Source organism: Mastigoproctus giganteus, chromosome 9, assembly GCF_048544385.1.
Source record: "Mastigoproctus giganteus isolate SK-2022 chromosome 9, ASM4854438v1, whole genome shotgun sequence".
Lineage (NCBI taxonomy): Eukaryota > Metazoa > Arthropoda > Arachnida > Uropygi > Thelyphonidae > Mastigoproctus > Mastigoproctus giganteus.
Genome location: NC_143583.1, coordinates 149693160 through 149715505, shown reverse-complemented (window position 1 = coordinate 149715505; position 22346 = coordinate 149693160). Strand labels below are relative to the sequence as shown.

Here is a 22346-nt window from a genome sequence, read left to right as displayed (position 1 = left end):
TAATTTGTAATTAATCCATGGCTAATTATCCTGGACTGTCATTCCCAAATTACAAAATAATTCTTTGCTACTTTTCTTTGATCTTAGTCAAAGAACTTTCATACTTTCCTTTGGCATGTATAACCCCTCTTTGTAACTTGATTATAGACTAATTTATACTTCTTGTAAAATGCTCTGTCTCCCTTGACAATTTATAATCATCCCATGAATTTTTCTTCCTGCAATTAAGCACATCAGTTCATCTCTCATTCAATTTAATGTAAATTTTGAACAGTACCTTTTAGTATAAAAAACTGAATAGCTTTAGAATTACTTCCCCCAAATACTTTCTATTTGGCATTTGTTCATGTCAAATGGAAAGTGTTGAGGAAAGTTTGGAAACATTCAAGGAATTTTTAAAAATGTATTTGTTTATATTTTTTAAATAAATACAAATTTGTATTAAAAGCACCAAGCATTTGAGAATTTACAAAATGTCTAAGACCTTTATGAGAATTTACAAAATGTCTAAGACATTTACAAAAAAAAAAAAAAAATCCCCTCACTTTATTCTTGACAGTAGTTACTTTGAATAAATCCCATATAAATATACTGTGACTGTCACTTAGTGCTTCCTTTGCTTGAAGATTTTTAATATATGATGATTCACTGCTGATAATCAGATATCAACATTACTGTTTTCTCTTGTAATATTTGTAGCATGCTGATAATATAGAAAAGTTTTTCATTAAATCCAAGAACAGTTGTAACTGAGTGGAAAATTAAAATTCTCCACAATAAGATTGATTTTTTGGTCCTTTGTACAGAGGATTTTTTAGGACTGCATTCAAATAAAACAGTATGTGCTGTATCACTTGCTAAAAGTTTCTTGTGATCAGCTCCATTGATAGTGCAATGCACATACAAAAAACTGCAATCAACAGCACTTGATAGTTTTGTGAGTGCATTGTTTTCTTTAATGCAAAATAGAAATAAATTTCAACATATTCATATTCCCTTCCTAACCTAACTGAATGCAACAATTTTGATAAGTTAGGGTAATGAAAGTAAGAAATGAGAGCAACAAAAGAGAAGTGAATTTGTTGTTAAATGTGGCAGTCCTGGTTTCGAAGAGGTTTAATTTGTTGTTGATTAATTTTGTGCTTGTGTGACTTCATCTTGATGTATTGCAGTGTTTCTCAAAGGGTGTGCCGCGTCACATTAGTGTGCCGCAAAATTTTCCAATTGTGCCGCGAAATTTAGAAATTTCTTCTTCTATGACTACGTAGGTGTGCCGCGAAATTTTTTTTCTTTGGAAAATGTGCCACGAGAGTAAAAAGACTGAGAAACACTGATGTATTGTGAAATCTATTTATATGGGGTGTGTAGTCATGTATGTTATAGGTTATTTTTTTCCTTGGGTTCTTTATGACCAAAAGAAGGAGCTTTTGTTGTGCGTTGCAGATAATTTTCTAGTTTGATTGTTTTTAATGTGGTCTTTTTAGGATGAGACCTTTATGGAAGAGCTTGTTAAGCTTACATTGTTTTAGGAAATATAGCTGAGTTTTATAATCAGTTTCTTTCCTCAAAGTAAAACTGTGTTCTGTTTTACTTAATAGACTTACCGTGTTTTGTCCATATCTGTTTAGGCATTTGGCATAACAGTGCAGATTCTAACTGCTGCAACTAATACTGTATCTGAAGTTTGTAGAGGTCCTCATAAACATGCTAATCATTTGTGGAATGATGCATAATAACTTGACAAAAAAAAAAAAAAAAAAAAAAGAGAAAAATAGGGCATGGAACCTGTTCTGTTCTGTAAGTACCCAACAACTGAAAATCTGATAAATTTCAAAGAACTTAAAGCTAAGGCATGATTTGTAAGGAAAAGGGCTAAAAAAAATTCTTGGATTTAGTTCTACTATAACAAAAAATACAGACAGTAGAAAATCTGGAACAAGATTAAAAAACTGAATGGTAGAGTTACATAATCATCTTCCCCAGTTTTGATTTGAAATGGGCAAGATATATCATTTCCAGTGGAAATTGCAAATACTGTGCAGCAGGTAGAAACTTTTGCAAAAAATTTTAGATATATCTGCATACGAACATCTATTCACTAACAGTGCCAATTAAATTTCAGCACGAGACTATCCCTTTCATATAATCAGCCCTTCACAATGTTGGAACTAAAGAAGCCCTAAATAAATCAATAAATAGTCCACTATGGGGTGTACCATCTCGTGTTGTCACAGGGGATTTGCTGTCTCATGTGACAACATCTAGATAACAAGCCCCTAAACTCTTTATTGCTGTTTTTGACTCGAGTTTTCTTCAAAAGCTACTATCCTAGCTCATGTTGCCATTAAATAGTCCTGTTGTTCCCTAAACTTGGAAAAGATCAGACAGATCTGCACAACTTTAAACTGATACCTCTTTTCAACTGCTTAGGCTTAGACATTAGAAAAGATGACCCACAATATACTAGTATGGTATTTGGAATCCCATGCAATTATCAGTGAAAATCAGAATGGCTTCCAGAAATATTGATCCGCATTAGACTTTATGGTGAAAACTCAGTTCAGCGTATAGAATGTTTCTATTCGGAAAGAACGTCTTGTTATGGTATGCCTGGATGTTGAAAAATCTTGAAGGATGCCGTACTGCCAGGTGGCACTATGGCATCCTTCAAGATTTATTTGCCATTGGACATTGAGGTTGACGACCGATGATCATGCAGATCTTTCTTAAAAACAGAACCTTCCGAGTACATTATCGCAATGCTATTTCACAAACTTTTGTTCTGAAAGAAAATGTGTTGCAGGGATTTGTCTCAGTGCTACACTCATTGTTCCCAGAATAAACAACATAAGTACAACTAACCATTTGTCCATGTGGGTTAGAGGAATTAAACTACTTCCACAACTACCCAAAACTGCACATCCATGCATAAAATTTTAAAATAGAAAAAGACGATAGCATACCATTCCTAGATCTCTTGTTAAAGAAGCATAATAACTCTCTCTTAATAGAAATATTCAGAAACCAACAGGCACAGGATCTATTATAAAGTTTAATTCTAATCATCCCATGAACACAAAAGTAGGCATTCTTAAGAGTCATCCTTAGGGCTTATAGACTATGTAAAGATCAAGCACTAAATAGAGAAATGAAGAATTTTCCAAATATTTAGCAACAATGGATACCCACAAAAACTCATAATGAAAACAAAACACCAAAAGAAATATCAAACACATAGGCATCTAACAAAGTTACAGGGTCTGGAGACTAGGCACCTGTGAGGTGATCTGATTGAGGTGTATAAAGCCTTGAATGGTTTGAGCATGCTCACTGTGGATGGGATTTTTCCTCTTGCTCAGAATAATCACCTGAGAGGGCATAAATTCAAATTGAGGAAAGACGGTTGTAGGATAGATGTGCGGAAGTTTGCCTTTAGCCAGTGGGTGGTTGATTGCTGGAACAGACTTCCATCTGTCGTTGTAGAAGTTGATAGCTTAAATAGATTCAAGGCAGAACTTGACAAACATTTGGAGCAAGTGGATGGGTGAAATAAGGGGTGTTTTTTTTTTTTTGGCTGATGCTATATAAGCTTGCTTTCTTGCATCATGTGCCTATGCTAATGCTAAAGAACTGGAAAAAGAAAGAGTATATTATCATCCCTTATGTCCACCAAATTAGCAAACAGATTAGAAACATAGCCAAGAAACATGGGTAGTACACCAGGTTTACAAGAACTAATACCATTAAAAATGTGATAAATCCCCCCTCACCTCATCCCTATTGAAGACTCTTGCTACCAAACACCCTGTATACAATTTATAATGCAAAAATTTCTAAAAAAGCATATATTGGTGAAACCAGCATAACATTGTTCAAAATAATTGAAGGACATAAATACAACATACCCCATGACCAAATAACAAAATCAGATCCAGCTTTCCCCATCTGGTACCAGGATCGCCAATGGGATTTCAACACCTTGGTCCTAAACACTAACAGATACAGAAACACAGATTATACAAAGAATTGTTCATTATTGGCATAACATAAAATATTAACTGAAACAAAGGCATGCAGATGAACAATAACCACATATATTTTTAAAAGCAGAGTATTAGAGCAGATGCATAAAAATAAAATAAAAAACACAGAGCATCCTCCCCTCCCCTCCCCTCCCAAAAAAACCCCTTCTAATGCAATCTTGAACCCATCCACATAACCACCATACAGTGCTCAAAAAGATTAGCTGCTAAATGGATGTGTAATCCAACAATATCCAAATTTCTACTTTCATTTGTTGCTGAGGTGGGTATTTACCGTCGCCCTCAGCAACAAATGAAATAAAAATAGCTAATAGCTATTTATATTTCATTTCATCACCCTCGCATAAAATGAGGGTGATAAAATACAGTCGGACCACTCTTTAACGAACTTCCATATAACGAAATTTTCTATGCAGCTTTTTTGATTTCCCCCTGGTCATTACATTGAAAATAGTTTCTGTATAACAAAGAAAATTTCCATATAACGAACTGATTTCGAGAGCCTCGGGTACGCATTGTTCGCACCTCTGGCAATAAAACCTGATGCTGTAGAAAGCACGATTGAAGAGCTAAAAGGATTAAGCATTACTCCCTTTAGCTTTTAATAGCTAAAGGCTTTAATTCCATGAATTGAGTTAAAACATTTTACAATTTAATGGTGCCTGTAAAACCCTGCAGGAGGAAACTGGCCAACCACAGCGTGGGATAGAAAAAGATGGAAGTTTGGGAGAGGCCTTTGTCCAGCATTGGGTTAGCAATGGCTAAAAAGAAGTATAACCTATACAACTTATACTCTACTATGTCGAGAAGTCTTGCTGATCAGCTGTCCACAGCCATTGGCAAAGATTAAGGCATATTCCCAACGCGGGCATTGGCTTTAGTCAACCTATTTTCTACCGTAAGCATCCAATTAGAGAATTAAGAGAGAGTGATTTTTCCTTTATCTAGGAAATTCATCTGTTGTTTCAAAGAAATGAGTCATCTACACTTTCGCTAAAATTCACCTGTCTCTGTTTACATGGTAGCTGTGAGTGGTCCCTAATTTCAGCTTTGTTTTAACTGCTATGCAAGTAACCTTACAGTGTATAAGAGGAAATCCTTGAGGGTAGTATGAAAAAGTGGAAGTGCTTAATAATGTAGATCGCTGATTAAAAAAAAAAAGAAAAGAAATCGCTTTAAAATTTGATGTCCCTGTCAGTACTGTCAACCATTCTGAAAAACCTTGTTTTTATTCTCACTGTTTGAGGAAACGGGACCAAGTCGGAAGCGTGCGAAATTATACCTTTGGAAAGGTGTAGATGAAGTAGTTTTTAAGTGAATGAAGTTGATTCGAGACCAAAACATTAGCATTAGTAGAGGCGTATGATGCAAGAAAGCAAGCTTATGCAAACATGCCGATATCAGGGCTATTAATAAAAGAAAAGGATATGGAGTACGCATCTTTTCTGGGGCACAAAACATTCCAAGCCAGTTCTGGTTGGCTGGACAAATTTAAAGAGCGTCATGGCTTATTTGAAAAAGTTATTTCTGATGAAAGTAGAGTTGTAATCGAAGAAGACTACACCCATTGGAAAGAAAGTTTTGAAAAAAATTATGGAGAACTACGAGTCCAAAGGCATATTCAACGTTGATGAGACATGTCTATTTTTTAAATGTTTGCCGAGGAAGTCAGTGTCAAAAGTCAGTTTTAGGTGGTAAAAAGAGGTGGAGAGAATTACACTCTTGGTTCAGTGAAATTTTCTTGCACACTAATTTAATTGCAGTACAATGACTTGTTATGTAGTTCCGAGTTCAACATTGTAAAAAATTATCAAGTATATTGCTTGTAATATTTTCGTTATATGCATTTATCCGAAGTCTAATCACCACTCAGTACAGTATTAGACATCGTGTCATCTTTTAAGGGCACAAAAGGTGATATAGTTGTACACGTTGGCACTAATGATATTAAGAATAGGAGACCAGCGGAATTACTTAACAAGTACAGGTCACTGTTGAAAAAAAGCCGTGAAGTAGGGTTGAATTTGAAAGTGTCTGCAATTCTGGCCAGACACGATAGGAGGGAGTATATGATGAGAGCCTTGTCGATCAATTCGGCCCTGGAAAGATTGTGCAAGGCTCAAGAGGTAGAATTTTTTTTTAGCCTGGACTGTACTTGTTAACAGGAGAGATTGCTTCTACAGGGATGGGATACACATAAATAGAAAGGGTGCAAGAATATTTGCTGATGCAATCGAGGCAGTGTTAGGTGAGTCGGAAAACTGCTAGCTTGGGGAGAAACAAAGACTAATAGATTAACAGTAGCCACTGGCAGAGGTGAAAGAGATTCTTGCACTGCTTCTATTGGAATGAGCAGAAGCCTGAAAAACAAGATTCGGGATATTTCAGAGACTGCTGGAAGTCATTGCGGAACAAGTAAACACATGGGTTGTGTTAGGGTAGCTAAGAATAGAAACAGGTGCATGTATACTTGCGTGTACACCAATGCTAGGAGTTCAGTAAATAAATTTGATAAATTTGAGGTATTGCTCAAAACATCAAAGGCAGATATTGTTGGGATATCAGAGACGTGGTGTGACACAGATATAAGGAATGCAGAAGTGGAATTTGGGGAGTACAATGTGTATAGAAAGGATAGACAGGACAGGAGGGGAGGAGGGGTTATGCTATTAGTTAAAAAACACATAAAATCCAAGGAAGTGAAGCCAGTCGACATTGATGGACAGGGCAGTGTCGAGTCAGTTTGGTGTGACATAAGCATAGGTAAATCAAAATTGAGAGTAGGAGTGTGCTATAGGCCTAATGACTCTGATGAGTATAATAAGATACTGCACAGGGAAATAGAATGGGTCAGTAAATCAGAGAGTCTTATAATGGGGGATTTTAATTTCCCAGATATTGACTGGAATTTGTGGGTTGGTCACTCGCACACTAGCAAGGCTTTTGTGGATTTATTGGATGATTGTTTTCTACACCAGCATTTTCGGGAGTCAACTAGAGGGAGTAATACTCTTGACCTGATTATCAGTAGTGATTCTTCATGCATTAAGAATCTGCAGATAAAGGAACCACTAGGTGGCAGTGATCACAGTGTGCTGAAGTGGGATTTACTCAAGGAGGTAACTACCATCAGAGGTAAAGGGAAGGGTTTTTGCTTTCGTAAAGGCGACTATGATGGTCTGAAACAGTATTTAAATTCTATACAGTGGGACCAACTGATGATGTTACCAACAGCAAATTCAAAATGGGAAGCATTCAAGGAACTAATCTTGAAAGCTACCAGGCTTTACATACCAACCAAGCAATATTGTTCAAGGTTCAGGCCTAAATGGTTGTCAGATGAACTATTGAGACATATGGCAGAGAAGAAAAATACATGGGATACATACAAATTAATGGGTGACATGGAAGCCTATGATAGATATAAGTTGGTCTGTAACCAAGTCACAAAGGAGATTAGGCAGGCAAAGGCAGATTATGAGAAATCCTTGGCAAAGGATGCAAAGAAAAACAGAAAAGAGTTCTTTACCTATTTAAACTCAAGAAGGAAAGGGATGAATCAGATTGCTCCACTGGATGTTGATGATTCAACAGTTGAGGATCCAGCGCAGGTGGCTAACAATCTAAACGAGTATTTTGCATCTACATTCACACATGAGGAGTTATTCAGGAAGGGGAATGTCGTAGGTGAAGTAAACATTGGCAGTGAGCTAGATTATTTTCTAATAACTGAGAGGAAAGTGGAGGAGAAATTGTTGAGGATAAACATAAAAAAGGCACCCAGGGCGGATGGGATCTATCCAGTTATATTAAAGGAGGCAGCAAAGGAAGTAAGCAAACCCCTAGCCATAATTATGAGAGCTTCTTTGGACTCAGGGGAGGTACCCATGGACTGGAGATGTGCAAATGTAATCCCAATTCACAAAGGAGGATCAAAGGCTGACACAAGTAATTATAGACCTGTTAGTTTAACTTCGGTTACAGGAAAATTAATGGAGGCACTGGTTAAAGAAGCACTGCAGGATCATCTGGACAAGAATTCATTTATAGCTCAGACACAGCATGGTTTTGTTAAGGGTAGGTCTTGTCTGACCAATTTGATTGGATACTATGATGTAGTCACAAAAGAACTGGACGCAGGGAATAACTTTGATATTATATATTTGGATCTTAGAAAGGGTTTTGATACTTTGCGCATGGAAGACTGCTGCACAAATTGGAGCAGTGTGGCATTGGAGGCAAATTGCTGCTATGGATAAAGGGGTGGTTGAGGGGGAGAAGACAGAGAGTGGTAATCAATGGACACTGCTCATCGTGGACTAATGTTATTAGTGGAGTTCCTCAGGGTTCAGTATTGGGTCCATTGTTGTTTTCTGTATTTATAAATGATATTGATGATGGTATATCAAGCTTAATGTCCAAGTTTGCAGACGATACCAAGGTTGGCAGGGTTGTTAAGGACACTACTGATGCTATGCTGCTGCAACAGGATCTGAAATGGTTGAGCAGATGGGCTGAGAGGTGGCAAATGAAGTTTAACATTGACAAATGTAAAGTACTACATATGGGAAACAGCAACCCCAGATCAACGTATCAACTCTGTGGTACTACAATGACAGTGGTAGAGAATGAAAAGGACCTGGGGGTAATTGTGCAGGCAGATAATGAAGTTTTCTGAGCAGTGCAGACGAGTTGCAAGAGTAGCTCATGGTGTCTTGTCAATGATATACAGGAATTTTTCTAGCAGGGATAAGGAGGTTATTATTCCCTTGTACAAGGCATTGGTCAGGCCACTCCTAGAATACTGTATACAGGTCTGGAGGTCTCATTTCAAGAAGGATGTAGAGCTGCTGGAACGAGTACAGTACAACAAGATTAGTGAATGGAACAAAGGGTTGCTCTTACAAAGAAAGGCTTAAGTTTTGCAAATTACAGTGTCTGGAGACTAGGCACCAGCGAGGTGATCTGTTAGAGGTGTATAAGGCTTTGAATGGCTTGAGCATGCTCAATGCCAATGGGATTCTTCCTCTTGCTCAGAATAATCACCCGAGAAGGCATAAATTCAAATTGAGGAAGGACGGATGTCGGATAGGTGTAGGAAATTTGCCTTTAGCCAGCGGGCAGTTGGTTTGTGGAATAGACTTCCATCACTTGTTGTAGTTGATAGCCTAAACAAATTTAAGGCTCAGCTGGACAGGTATTTCGAACGAACAGAGGGGTGAAGTGGAAGTGGTTATTTTTTATTTATTTTTTTTTTGGCTGATGCTGCATATGCTTGCTTTCTTGCATCAAATGCCTCTACTAATGCTAATGCTAATTAATGCGACCAATGCAGTTACATTTTCAATTAATAATGGCAGATAACAATGAAAAAACAATATCTGGATGCAGTACGAAGACTATAAATGTAAGAAAAAGACTGAATTTGAAAATTAAATTAGATGTTTTGAAGCGAATTGATTAAGGTCAACGACAAATGGATGTGTGCCATAATTTAGGACTGGCAAGTTTAACTGTAAGAACAATTATAAAAAATAAAGAATTAATTTTAGCAGCGGGAAAGACAGCTGTTCCACTGCAAGCAACTAAATTGGTAATGGCTAGGCAGGCTATTTGGATTGAAATGGAGAGACTAACTAATTTTATTGAAGATAATATCCAGTGCAGAATTCAGTTAAGGTAAATTTTATAAAAAAAAAAAGAGGAGAGAGAGAGAGAGAGAGAGAGAGAGAGAGAGAGAGAGAGAGAGAGAGATTAGCCAAATGATGATCTGAAGAAAACTCATCTGAAAAAAAAAAAAAGTGGAACCATTTAAAACTAGTAAGGGCCTCCGTAGCTGAGTGGTCAGGAGCGGGAGTGTAGTAGCACACGCTCTTTGAGTAGACCGGGGTTAAAACCCCTGACTGCTGAATACGGTCGATCTGCCAACCTGTACTGGACCAGCGTGGCAGATTATGGTCCATTTCCCTCAGCATGAATTGTTGAGGAAGCTTCCATCCTGCAGTGGGTTGATAATGGCTGCACTTTACCTTTTTATGGGCTGGTTGAATAGATTTAAAATCCAGGGAGAAGCCGTAAGTGCAGATCAAGGAGCCGAAATTTTCAAAAAAGAACTTGTTAAAATTATTGAAGAGGAGTATTGTGTGTTATACTTCTCAACAAGTTTTTAACATAGATGAAGCAAGACTTTTTTGGAAACGAATGCCTAAAAGAAGTTTCATATTGAAAGAAGAAGAAAACATGCCAGGTTTCAAAGCGGCGAAGGATCGGTTGACATTATTGTTGATGGTAACGCTGCGGGGGATTTAAAATTAAAACCCCTTTTAGTTTACCAGGAAGAGGGCCAAAGTACAACCCAAAATCGACACAATTTTCATGATTAAATTCATCATTTAAATAAAATCAAGTTAGATCAATTAAATTTATGATTTTAATTGGAATTTTAAGTTTAATTTTGATACGTAAGTAGCTACCACATAATTATATACGTATGTAATGCAGAATATTTTATATGTACAAATATTTGAATATTAAATATTTTGACCAACATTTGTACATCTTTTCACTACCGTTTATTATTAATTAGGAAATATCATATGGCACTGACCGCAGCTCGCAAGTACATATGTTACCTTATGGGAATGTGGCGCTCGCTTAGCACGGATTCACTTAGTGCTCTGTTTTTCTGGAACAAATTATCAGCTTTAAGCGGGGGTCACCTGTAATGAAATTTCTGTATAATGAATTTTTTCAAGAGAACAATCGATTTTGTTTTGTACAGGTCCGACTCTATTTTATTTTATCACCCTCAGCAACAGACTAATCTAAGATTGGCCCCAGGAGGCCTTAACTGGAGTTTTCATTCCACACTTTCTTAGTTTAAGAGTACAGTACAGTACAGTACAGAACATATAATGAATTATCAACTACTGTCTTGCTATGTGAGGCTGATAGTATCATAAGGACAGCATTCCAGGAGTGTAACTATTCATTTATTTAATGTCAATTGATGTATTATTAATCTTATTAACCAAAATTAATAACTAATGTCCAAGTTTGTTTAAATAAAATTATTTAAAACTGTTAAAACTTAATTCTTTACCTGATGTTTGCTAATAGCTATTTGTTAATTAATTCAAGACTAAACTTTAAACTTAACAAATAAATGTGTAATCAAATTAATAAGTAATAATGTGTAACCAAAATTAACTTGATATAAATCATATCACCATAATTTACTAGTTCTGCTGTCTTTACAGTCACTGAAGAAGTGGTACAGGAAGTACCATGAAACATCTGAGAATAATCTGTAATTCTTTAAATTCATTTTCTGGCTAACGTTGATACCTAATTATAGGTATCAACGTTAGCTTCAGTGGTACCTTACAACATTCACAGAATATATGCTCTATTGAGTGATAGTTACAACTTGCAATAAACAAAATAGTGTTATGGACCTCATGTAATGGTTACTATCTATTGGCTTTGAAAACTACAGCTCTCACTTCTGAAAAAAAGCACCAGCTACAGCCAGAATCTGAATTACTTCTGGGGAATCAGCCAATACCACTTTCCAATAATATCTGATTCTTAGGTTTAATACTTGATACTAAAGTAACTCCTGGCACATATATTTCAAACACATATTATCTGTATGAAAAAGCTGAATATATTTAAAGTTATCTCATCTATGTCATGAGGGAGGTGTGAATTGCTATGCTTCTTCACCTGTATTGAGCTGTTTTAGATCTTGATTTGATTATGGAGTGCCAGTTTGATTCCACACAAAATACTGTATTAGAATGTTAGAATAAATGATTTTTGTACAACAACAGTGCTTTTGGAGAATTCAGGTTTTCACTGGTTCAAAGTATATATAGATGCCAATGAACCTCCACTTTATTTATTTATTTCATGTCTGAAACGTACAAGAAAACAAATATAGAAATATTTAAATATTATGTAACATATATAATCAAAGCTAAGAGAAAGAAAAAAAAAAAAAAACAAAGAGCCAATAAACAAATAGCTAAATATCATAAAAATATATAGCAGCCATAACATAAAAAGTCTGGATAAAGTTCTTTACACAATTTCTGCCCAGAAACAGGCCACTTCAATAGTTCTCTGTTGCCTCCAAGAGATCAAGCATGTTGCAAGTTGTAGGTGCAAGGGGGCAGCTGATAAGATGTTTTGTTGTTTGTTCAGTTCCACATTCACACAGAGTTGGAATTTGGGGTTGGATACTCCATTTCTTCACATTGTCCCTGGATCTACCCATCCAGTTCTAAGACTGTTGAGTGACTGCCAAACTTTCCCATCTGTACAGATGTCTGGTGGGGGGGGGTAATTTTTCTTGTGAGGTAATCCAATCTTGAATTTGTACGCTTCTCTCTGTTGGACAATGCAGGCCAGGGATGGTGTAGTAAGCAGTTTTTGTTGTCGCAAGAAATTCTCTTCTTGCAGTCTTTGAACAGAAAGTTGTTTGAACATTGGGTGTAACGGATTCTGCATCACTTTTTGTAGTTCGGTGCTTGCCTGTATCTTCCTTCTTACATCCGGTGGGGCAATACCAGCAAGGGTGTATAGCTTCTCAACTGGAGTAGCCTTTAAACAGCCGGTTATCAGACAGCAACTGTCATTCAGTGGTACATTTATCTTCTTTGCATGTGTGAATTGGTACCAGACTGAGCTGGTATATTCGGCAGCTGAGTAGCATAATGCTAAGGCAGTTGTTCTTAAGGTATTAGGCTGTGCACCCTATTTTGAATCTGTCAGATTTTTTAGAAGATTGTTGCATGTAGCGACCTTCTATTTCCTGTATGTTAAAGCCCAGTCTAGTGAGATGCCCAGATATTTTGGGACATCACAATGTTCCAAGGCAATACCCTGCCACTTAATGTCCAATCTTTTGTTTGCGAGGTGGTTTTGTAGGTAGAAAACACAGACCTGAGTCTTTGTGGGGTTGGGTGTCAGGTGATTATTTTGATAGTAGTATGAGAGTTGTTGGAGTGCAGCAGCCAGTTTATCCTCAGTATCTTCAAATGAGTTTTCCTGTACAGCCAGAGCTCAGTCACCTGCATAAATGAAAGACCTAGTTTGTGTAGATAATGGCTGGTCATTTGTATATATGTTGAAAAGGATCGGTGGCAGAATGCTATCTTGGGGTAGGCCATTAGGTTGGGTCCTCCATCTGCTTCATTTACCCTGTAATTCTACAAAGAAATGGCAGTTTTGTAACAGGGTAGCAATCATTTTAGTGATGTTATTGTCCTTGGTCATTTGTTGAATCTTAGCCAGTAGTAATTTGTGGTTGACTGTGTCATATGCAGCAGTAAGATCCACAAAAACAACACCAGTAAGTTTCTGGTGTTGTTTTTTGTTGTTTTTTCTGGTTCAAAAGAATACATTCAAAGAGTTTATATAAATGACATAGCAAGGCAATTGGTCTATAGTTCTTTGGTTGTTTTTGTCCTTCCTCGGTTTTAGTATAGCCATGACTAGATTTTTGCCATATCTTGAGAATCTAACATTCTTTGAGACAGTTGTTAAATAGGTCAACAACTCACTTCCTGGATCCGACTGCAAAGTGTGTAATTTGTTCATTTTGGACGTCATCTAATCCTGCAAACTTCCCCATTTTTAACTTATGGTTGGCAGATTCAAATTCCGTGAGAGTAAAGGTTCACTAAGTGTCCTTGAGGTTGTCACAGACATTCTCTCAGCTAGCCAGACAAGCTGCACTTGCTACCTGGGAATCTAAAATGCTGATGGAACCGATATTCGGGTGACACTCAAGTCAAGTGGACCCAATTTCGGCGAAATCCGGACTGTCTGTGACAGCCAAATCCTCTGCTTGCACCTTCACACTGTTAGTAATCCTGGGTATAACCTCCATACACAAGTACATGGTGGTGACCACCCAGGTGTGAACCAACGTAAGCAGGGGTCGAGGTGTGGCACCCACACCACATGGAGGAATGCTGCCCCTCTATGTTACCAGGCAGTACTAGGTGGTAGATGACTCTCATCAACCGGTGCAATACCACCACTTTGCTTATTGGAGGCTTGAAGTGGTGGAACCCATGTTTAGTCTCTAGAGCCAAGTTCCGGTCAACCCTTCCCCATCTCTTCCATCATGCAGTATGATTGATGACTTTTGAGTTTATGATGAACATCATGCCTAGATCTAATATTCCTTACATTTCGAGGGTACAGCTCTAAAACGGTGATTGCAGGCCGGCCGCTAGTTAGTACACCGGACCAAACCTATTGGTAACTCTCTAGGAGGCTTCCGGATCAGCTAATGTATAATCTTGCTACCTCTACTCTGCCAGATAGTGACTGGAGGGAGACCGAGTAGTGTGTATGCAGGGGGCATTGTCGAGGCCACGTTATGTCAAGGATCTGGGTATATTCTTTCCATGTGTATGCCATATCCAAAAATTTCATTACTTCATGCAGCATGTCCCACCCACTTTTTCTTACTATTGAATACACCATGAATTGTCAAACTAATAGAGCAAGCTTATCTGCGAAAAGATCTAAACCTCCCAAACACTTCCAATTCATTTCACAAATATACGTGGTCTCAATTCTAATCTCAACAATGTCCATTTCCACTTGCAGTCTGCCAAACCCCTCTCAGATGCCCAAATTATTCGTTGTATGATTCCTTTCACCTCAAAGGTGGTACGTGTGCATATGTCCGTCCTGATATTCCCTGTCAGAGACTTGGCAATTTAGAATCTCCTCTCTTTGATCTTCTCTGACTTAAAATCTCTCTACTTCATTGTGTCAAATTCATCTGTTGTCTCTACCGTTCTCCCAACTCCACTAATCACTTGCAGCTCTTTGACTTCCTCTCTTTGCAACTTGACTTTCTCCAGTCAAACTTTCCTAAAAGTGAGGTAATTTTCCTTGGTGATTTTAATGTTCACAACTCCAGCTGGCTTCCGTTTTCTAGTCACACTGACCCAGCTGGTCGAGATGTTGAGGCTTTTGCAATTACTAATGACTTTGCACAGATTGTTCATTTACCTACAAGAATACCGGACAATCCTAATCATACAGCCAACGCGCTTGATCTGTTTCTCACAAACAACCCTTCTAAGTACATGGTCGAAGTGAGAGGTCCTTTAGCCACTTCAGATCACAACTTGGTGATTGTCTCTTCTCCAATGGAGCCTCTATCTCATGGCTATTCCCAATCTCGTGTTGTTTGGCATTACAAGAATGCAAAATGGAATGACTGAGATTTCTTTTCTTCTTTTCCTTAGTCGGATTACTTTTTCCAAACTTCTGATGTCAACACTTGCTCAGATTGTGTCAGTGAAATTATTGTTGCAGGAATGGAATCCTTTATCCCACACTCAACTTTAAAATGTCGTCCTTTATCTAAACCTTGGTTTTCCAATAAATGTGCTAAGGCTGTTCAAGAGAAGAACGTTACATATCATAATTGGCTTGTTTCTAATTCTTCAGTTTCATTTTATGCCTACACCAAACTTTCCAGATTAAAGCAACGGTTGTAAATCAGTTATTAATCAGTCTAAACTAGAGTTTGAACAGGCTAAGATTAGAAAACTTGCTTCTTGCCCTAATGGTAGCCGAGTATTCTGGTCTCTTGCCAAAGCTATTGGCCACAACTTTTGCCCATCTCTGCTCCCACCTCTGTCCAAACCAGATGGTTCTGTTGTCACTTCAGCCAGGGATAAAGCTGACCTGCTAGCATCCCATTAATGATCTTGGTAAAACACCTCCCACCATTCCCAACACGCTCCATTCAATGCTTCCTGTGGTCTTCCATCAAAAGGATGTCAGAAGGATTTTGATGAATCTTGATGCTAAGAAAGCTCCAGGTCCCGATGGTATTTCTCAACTTGTTCTCAAAACCTGTGCTCCTGAACTTACTCTTATTCCTTGCCGCCTTTTTTCACTTTCTTATTCCAAAGGTGTTTTTCCTTCTGCTTGGAAATTTGCTCAAATCCAGCCAGTTCCTAAAAAGGAATTGGCTGGATATGAGCCAGTTCTAAATCCCTCCCATCCAATTATCATCCCATTGCAATTACTTCTACTCTTTCTAAATAATAGAGAAATCAATTAACCGCCAACTCTTTAACTACCTAGAAACCTTCCATCTGTTGGCGCATTATAGCCCTAATTGCTAATGCGCCAATAAAATCGAAATCAAAAACCTTCCATCTGATCCGATCCACTGGTGATATTCCGGCTTATGTTACCCATTTATAGGCTAATTCAATGGAAAGGTTCGGTGAAACACAAGTAGTTGCTCTTGACATCTCAAAGACTTTCGATCGTGTTTGGCATAAAGGTCTTCTAAACAAGCTTCCATCATATGATTTGCCAACTGTTTTTTGTAATTGGTTATCCAGTTTTCTCTCTGATCGCTCACTGAGGGTGATGGTAGCTCTCTGTCTTCTAACTTCTCCACTAATGCTGGTGTCCCCCAAGGTTCAGATCTTTCCCCCACTCTTTTCCTCTTGTATATTAATGACCTTCTTCCATTGACTGGAAATCCTATCCATAGTTTTGCTGATGATAACACATTGCATTCCACTTTCCATTTTGAGAAACCTTGCCCTGCTCAATCAGCTTCAACTTCTCGAAAATCTGCTACCAATTCCTTAAATGCCGATCTTCAGGTAATTCGCCAGCAGGACAAAGACAACTTAGTTGATTTCAACCCTTTTAAAACTCATTCTTGTCTTATATCCTGCAAAAAGGATTCTTCTGCTCCTATGCTTATCTTTGGTGACATTCCGATTTCTAGACAAAATGATATATCTCTTTTGGGGATTACCCTGACTTCTAATCTCTCTTGGCACAAGCACATTACAAATATTGCTTCCTCTGCATCTAAAAAACTTGGTTTCTCTTTCGCTCTCGGCATTACTTTTCTTCCAAACAGCTGCTCACTCTGTATAAATCGCAAATCCGCCCTACCATGGAATATTGTTCCCACATCTGGGGTGGTGCCCCCAAACCTCTTTCAGGCTTCTTGATTCCATTCAGAAGAGGGCAGTTAAGTTAATTAACGATTCATCTCTAACAGAGTCTCTCCACTCACTGTCTCATAGACGTACTGTTTCTGCTGCATGCCTCTTCAACAGATACTTCCATGGGCACTGTTCTTCTGAATTGGCTTCTATAATTCCCTCTCTCTCTCTTTCAAAACAGTCCAAACACGTGCAGCCACTAACCAACATCCATTTACTGTCCAACTTCAAACTCACAGAACCAACTTTTCATCTTCCTCGTTTATTCATTCAACTGCCGTTTCCTGAAACAACCTTCCTTCATACGTATTTCCCAGAAATTACAGTCTACAGAAGTTCAAGTCCAATGTCCACAAATATCTTCTTTCGTCTTCTCAGCCTCCAACCCAATCACGGTACTAAGTATTATAGGTTCTAATACTTCTCGTGTTTGGGGTTTCCATAAAAAAAAAAAAAAAAAATTCATTAGTTTCAGGAGGAAGGTTCCTGTCATTCCTGGTGCTCCGAATTTTCTTCTTTGTCTTTCCATTCATGAAAAGTTCATGTGCAATTTGGTTAGCCGTTACGTTCACATGTTGTTTTGGGGGTTTTTGGATCATTGTTGAGTTTTGCTATAAGTCTGCGTGCAGCGTGACTATCTTTTGACATGTCCAGATTCTCCAGGAGATGAAGCCATTGATTACTTTTCTCGCTTGCCATAGTTGCCACTAGTTGATCTCCAGCCTCGATGGTCGCTATATGAAATGGTTGTGCATAATTCTCTAGAAATATGCACAAAAAGTTGTGCATATTTCTAGAGCAACTCAGTGGTTTCGTTAGAGAGTCCAGGAACATATTACTGTCCTACATCCTCTTGGTATGCTTTCTCTGGAGATCCTTTTGAGAACTTCAAGAAAGGAGTTGTAGTTATCTGAAGTTGGGTCAATTATATTAACTGCATTATCCAACAGGGTGGCAAATTTTCCCCAGTTTGCTTTTTTAAAGTTGAAATGGAGTCTAAAGGGGACCATTTTTGGATGAATTGACCATTTTCTGGCACATAATGGGTCTATGCTGTGTGTGTGAGGTATTGGGCCACAGACTGTTTTTTGCATATTGTTGTCCATTGGTTTCACTTACAAAGATAAGATCTGGGTTGTACCCTCACCTCCATCTCCTGCTGTTGAAGGATGCTGGTAGTTTTGCATCGTGGATAAGTGTTAAATTATTTTTTTCTGCCGGTTTTCAACTGCCTGCCCATTATCATCAGTCTCAGGATAGCCCCAGCTGATGTTATGACTGTTAAAGTGTCCGATTTCAAAATGTATTTTCCCATCTTGCTGAATGAAACCTTCTGTGGGCTCAAAGGTGGCTGGAGGTTTGTAAATCGAGGTAACAAAGAATTTGTCTAGTTCAATTGTTAGTACTTAAAAATGATTGTGTGCAGAGCTCCCCATTGAGGTGATCAATATTCCTTGTCTCGTGAAGATTGCGCTGCCATATTTCTCATGAGGTATTTCGCATCAATTGCATGCCTTTCACTGAAGGGCATCGATGATTTGGACCGTGGGTTTCTTGAATACAGAGTATATTACACTTGGAATTAGCACATAGTTCATGGAGAAGTTCTTCCTTTCCTAAAGAGAGACCTTCAGTATTAATGGATACTATTTTAATAATAGATCCTTAGAGGGACCTATTATTAAACAATTATATTAAAAAATAATAAGAAACCGCATTTTCTTATTATTTGAGTTCAGCATGTTAGAAAAATTGTACACTCTGATTATCTGGTTGTATGATCCTTTGTGAAAGAATTTGTCAGCTAAGCTGTCCAGAAGTACCACAAGGAGGTTTCTTTCATGCTCTCACCTCCAGTTCATCTCTGGTGAAAGATGTTACTTCTCAATTATGCAGTCAAAATCTGTAGTCTCACTTCTTATCCCATCTGGACATACCTCTGTGATCCTCCATGATAAACCTGATGAGAATAAACCTGCAAGAATATGCTTACAAGTAATTATGCAGCATTAGAATATACACCTAGCCAGTATATATCAGGACACAGACCCAGTTCAACCTCCATGGAAAATAAGCATACACCCCCATTTGGTAGTTACTTCTGTTGTTGATTGAAAAACTCCCAGCACAAGCTTTTCAAAAGATACATGAGCCCATGCCTCAGTCAATACATGAGCTATGCATATCTATACTGATGCCTCAAAAACTGACACAGCTGTGGGAGCTGCAGTAGTCCTCTCAACATCTACCATTTCATTTTCTCTTCCACATGAATGCAGTATTTTAACAGTGGAATTTTACGCTATTAAATGGCTTTAACCTTACTTACTAACCTCTTCAGCCCACAAACCATAATTTATACTCAGAGTGCAGTGATGGTTCTGGAAAACAATTTTCAAAATTCACATCCACTTTTGGGACACAGCAGTCTTGAATATTTTCAACTCAATGACAATAAACAAGCCATTACATTTTATTGGATTTCAGGACACCTTGGAATACTGGGAAATGAACATGCAGATTAAGAAGCAAGAAAACTTGTAGATATTGACTCCATTCAGATTGCCTCCACTGATTATAAACTGATCATACAATGACTGTATAAAATGACAATGGGCTCAACTGTGGAGTACTCAGACTTGTAATAAATTGCTACAAATAAAGGCAGAAATCACAATTACATAAATCCAGCTTCTGACAGAATAGACATGGAGAAGTTGTACTGGCAAGAACAAGAATTGGCCACACCCATTTAACACATCTTTTTATTTCTTGGAAATGGTACACCACACTGTTTACATTGCCATTCTCCACTTAATGTAAAAGTTATCCTTCTAAAATATACTCATTATCACACTGCTAGGTGTCTTCTAATCTGTTGCTAATTTAATACAGAACCTCTTAGCCACATCATTGGAGATGATGCCATTAATGTGCTCTTTACTTATCTGAAAGCATTCAATTTGTATTACTATTTCTAAATTCTTTTCATTACCGTGCGGATCACTACCTTGAAGTTGGAAGTGCAGTTTGGCCACAGTAGCCCTTGTGCCATTGAACCTCCACTCCAACTACAACTATACAGAGAAACAGCAAATGCTCATTGGCTGGAGTGAACTCTTAGGATTTCAAGTAAACTCTTGAGTTTCCGTTGTAAGAACCATTAATGTTATATATGGCAAGGAAACAATTCACTCAGTTGCTGTCAGAACACTGGCTTGACCATTGTGGATAGGAACATCTGGTAGATACATAGGGATATAGTTCAGTCCATGGTGTCAGATTAAAGCATGGGTGCAGCAAGAATTAAAAGTACATTTTCTCTGATGCTTTCTGCAATATGCTTTAATCTGATGAGGTAATGATAGTAGTGGCTCATTGGAAACAACAATGTGTTGTTGAATGGAGTAAAAGTAAGATACAGTTGATTTCACAATGTTAACAAATGCCTTTGTGGTACTATAGAAATATTTTTGGATTTTCCTGTCTCATATATGAGTAATGTCTAATGATTTTTGTAAGTGAATACTTTTTGGAGGTATTTATTTTTTAACTTACTTTTGGATGACTTTTACAAATATGACTAAATTCTTGAACTCATTCTACTGTTATTTTCAGGTATTCATGCATGGTTAAAGTGGCGAGATGCACTGGAGACCTTGTCAGATTTTCTTTACTTCCTTTTTACTACAGTAGCAGGTAAAATCTTTTTCATGTGTTATTTTGTTATATGTATATAACAAATTAAATATAGCGAGGCATTCAGATTTGACATAATTTTGTTCATGGTATGTTAATAAATTCATTTACATGTTTCATATTGGGCAGTCTTCTCATTTTCTGTTCTCAGAAGGGTTTATTTTTTTTTTTGGGAATGCCAGTATGTTTTCTTTAATATGGGATTTCCCCCTCCGTACATGTATATGCTTGTCCTCTCAACATGGAAATGCCATTATCCCTGCACCATAGAATTCTTTAGGGTATACAAACCACTGGAGAATAATACACAGTTGGACTGTCACATTACTATCAAACATCTGCTTGCCCCTTCTTAATATATTTTTCAACAGACTAAAGAGGTGGAAATCTGAAAGATACGGATTGTAAAGAGTATAGTCTAGGATTTCCCATCGTGGATTGTTGAATGTTATTGACAATAGTTTGGCCACTGGACAGGTTGTGAAGCCACAACCTGTCCAGTGGACTTCTGGGTTTTGAGTTTTTTTAGTGGCAGAAAGTTTTGTTTGATGCTATTCCATGCTTGCATTGTCCATTTGTGAGTAGTGATTGGTCTTATAAAAGCTGAATTCTCTGGAATTCACATCCAGAAGTTGATGAAAATGAATCAAGTAATATATAGATAAAAGTATTATTTTATTAAAAAAAAAAAGAAGTAATGAAACTATTTTTTTCTAATTGAATTTTTTTAAAAATTGATTTGGGTTTTAACAATAATTTCTTTCTTATGCTGGATAGTCCCCTGCACTGAACCTATTGGTCAGGATCAGCTAGCGTATAATCTCACTGCCTCTGTTATGCCAGATAGTGACTGGAGGGAGTCCGAATGAATACTTCATGAATTGTCAAATTAATAGAATAGACTTATCTGCAAAAAGATCTAAACCTCCCAAAGATTTCCTCGTTGATTTCACAAATATACGTGGTCTCATTTCTAATATCAGTAATGTCAGTTTCCTCTAACAGTCTGTCAGACCGCATATACTTTTTCTGACAGAATCCCAATTATCGGTTGACTCAACCACTGCTCATCTCAGTTGTCTGAATTATTTGCTATATTATTCCTTTCGCTTCAAAGATGGTACCTGTGCATATGTCTGTTCTGATGTTCCCTGTCAGTGATTTAGTAGTATGGAATCTTCTCTGGTTTAAAATCTTCCAGTCCAACTTTCCTAACAGTGAGGTAATTTTCCTTGGTGATTTTAATTTCACAACTCCAACTAGCTTCCATTAGCTAGTCAAACAGATCAAGTTGGTCAAGATGCTGAGGCTTTTGCAATTACTAATGACCTTGCACAGATTGTTGGTTTACCTACCAGAATACTAGACATTCCTAGCCATGCAGCCAACATGCTTGATCTTTTTCTAACAAACAACTCTTATAAGTACACAGTCAAGTTGAGTGGTCCTCTAGGCACCTCAGATCATAACTTGGTGATGTTCTCTTTTCTGCAGTGGAGCCTTTCTCTCATGGCCATTCTTAACCTTGTGTTATTTGGCATTACAAGAATGCAAAATGGTCTGAGAGATTTCTTTTCTTTTCTTT

General features: G+C 37.6%; 1 protein-coding gene across 1 annotated transcript in view; it reads left to right on the top strand.

Annotated features, from left to right (window-relative positions):
* The window catches only part of LOC150080815 (peroxisome biogenesis factor 10-like), a 133948-nt gene that overhangs the window by 5579 nt on the left and 106023 nt on the right, over nt 1-22346 (top strand). Inside the window, exon 3 of the mRNA XM_090380829.1 lies at nt 20681-20761. Coding sequence (XP_090236955.1) covers nt 20681-20761 — 81 coding nt within the window. The remainder of the gene's footprint in view (nt 1-20680; nt 20762-22346) is intronic.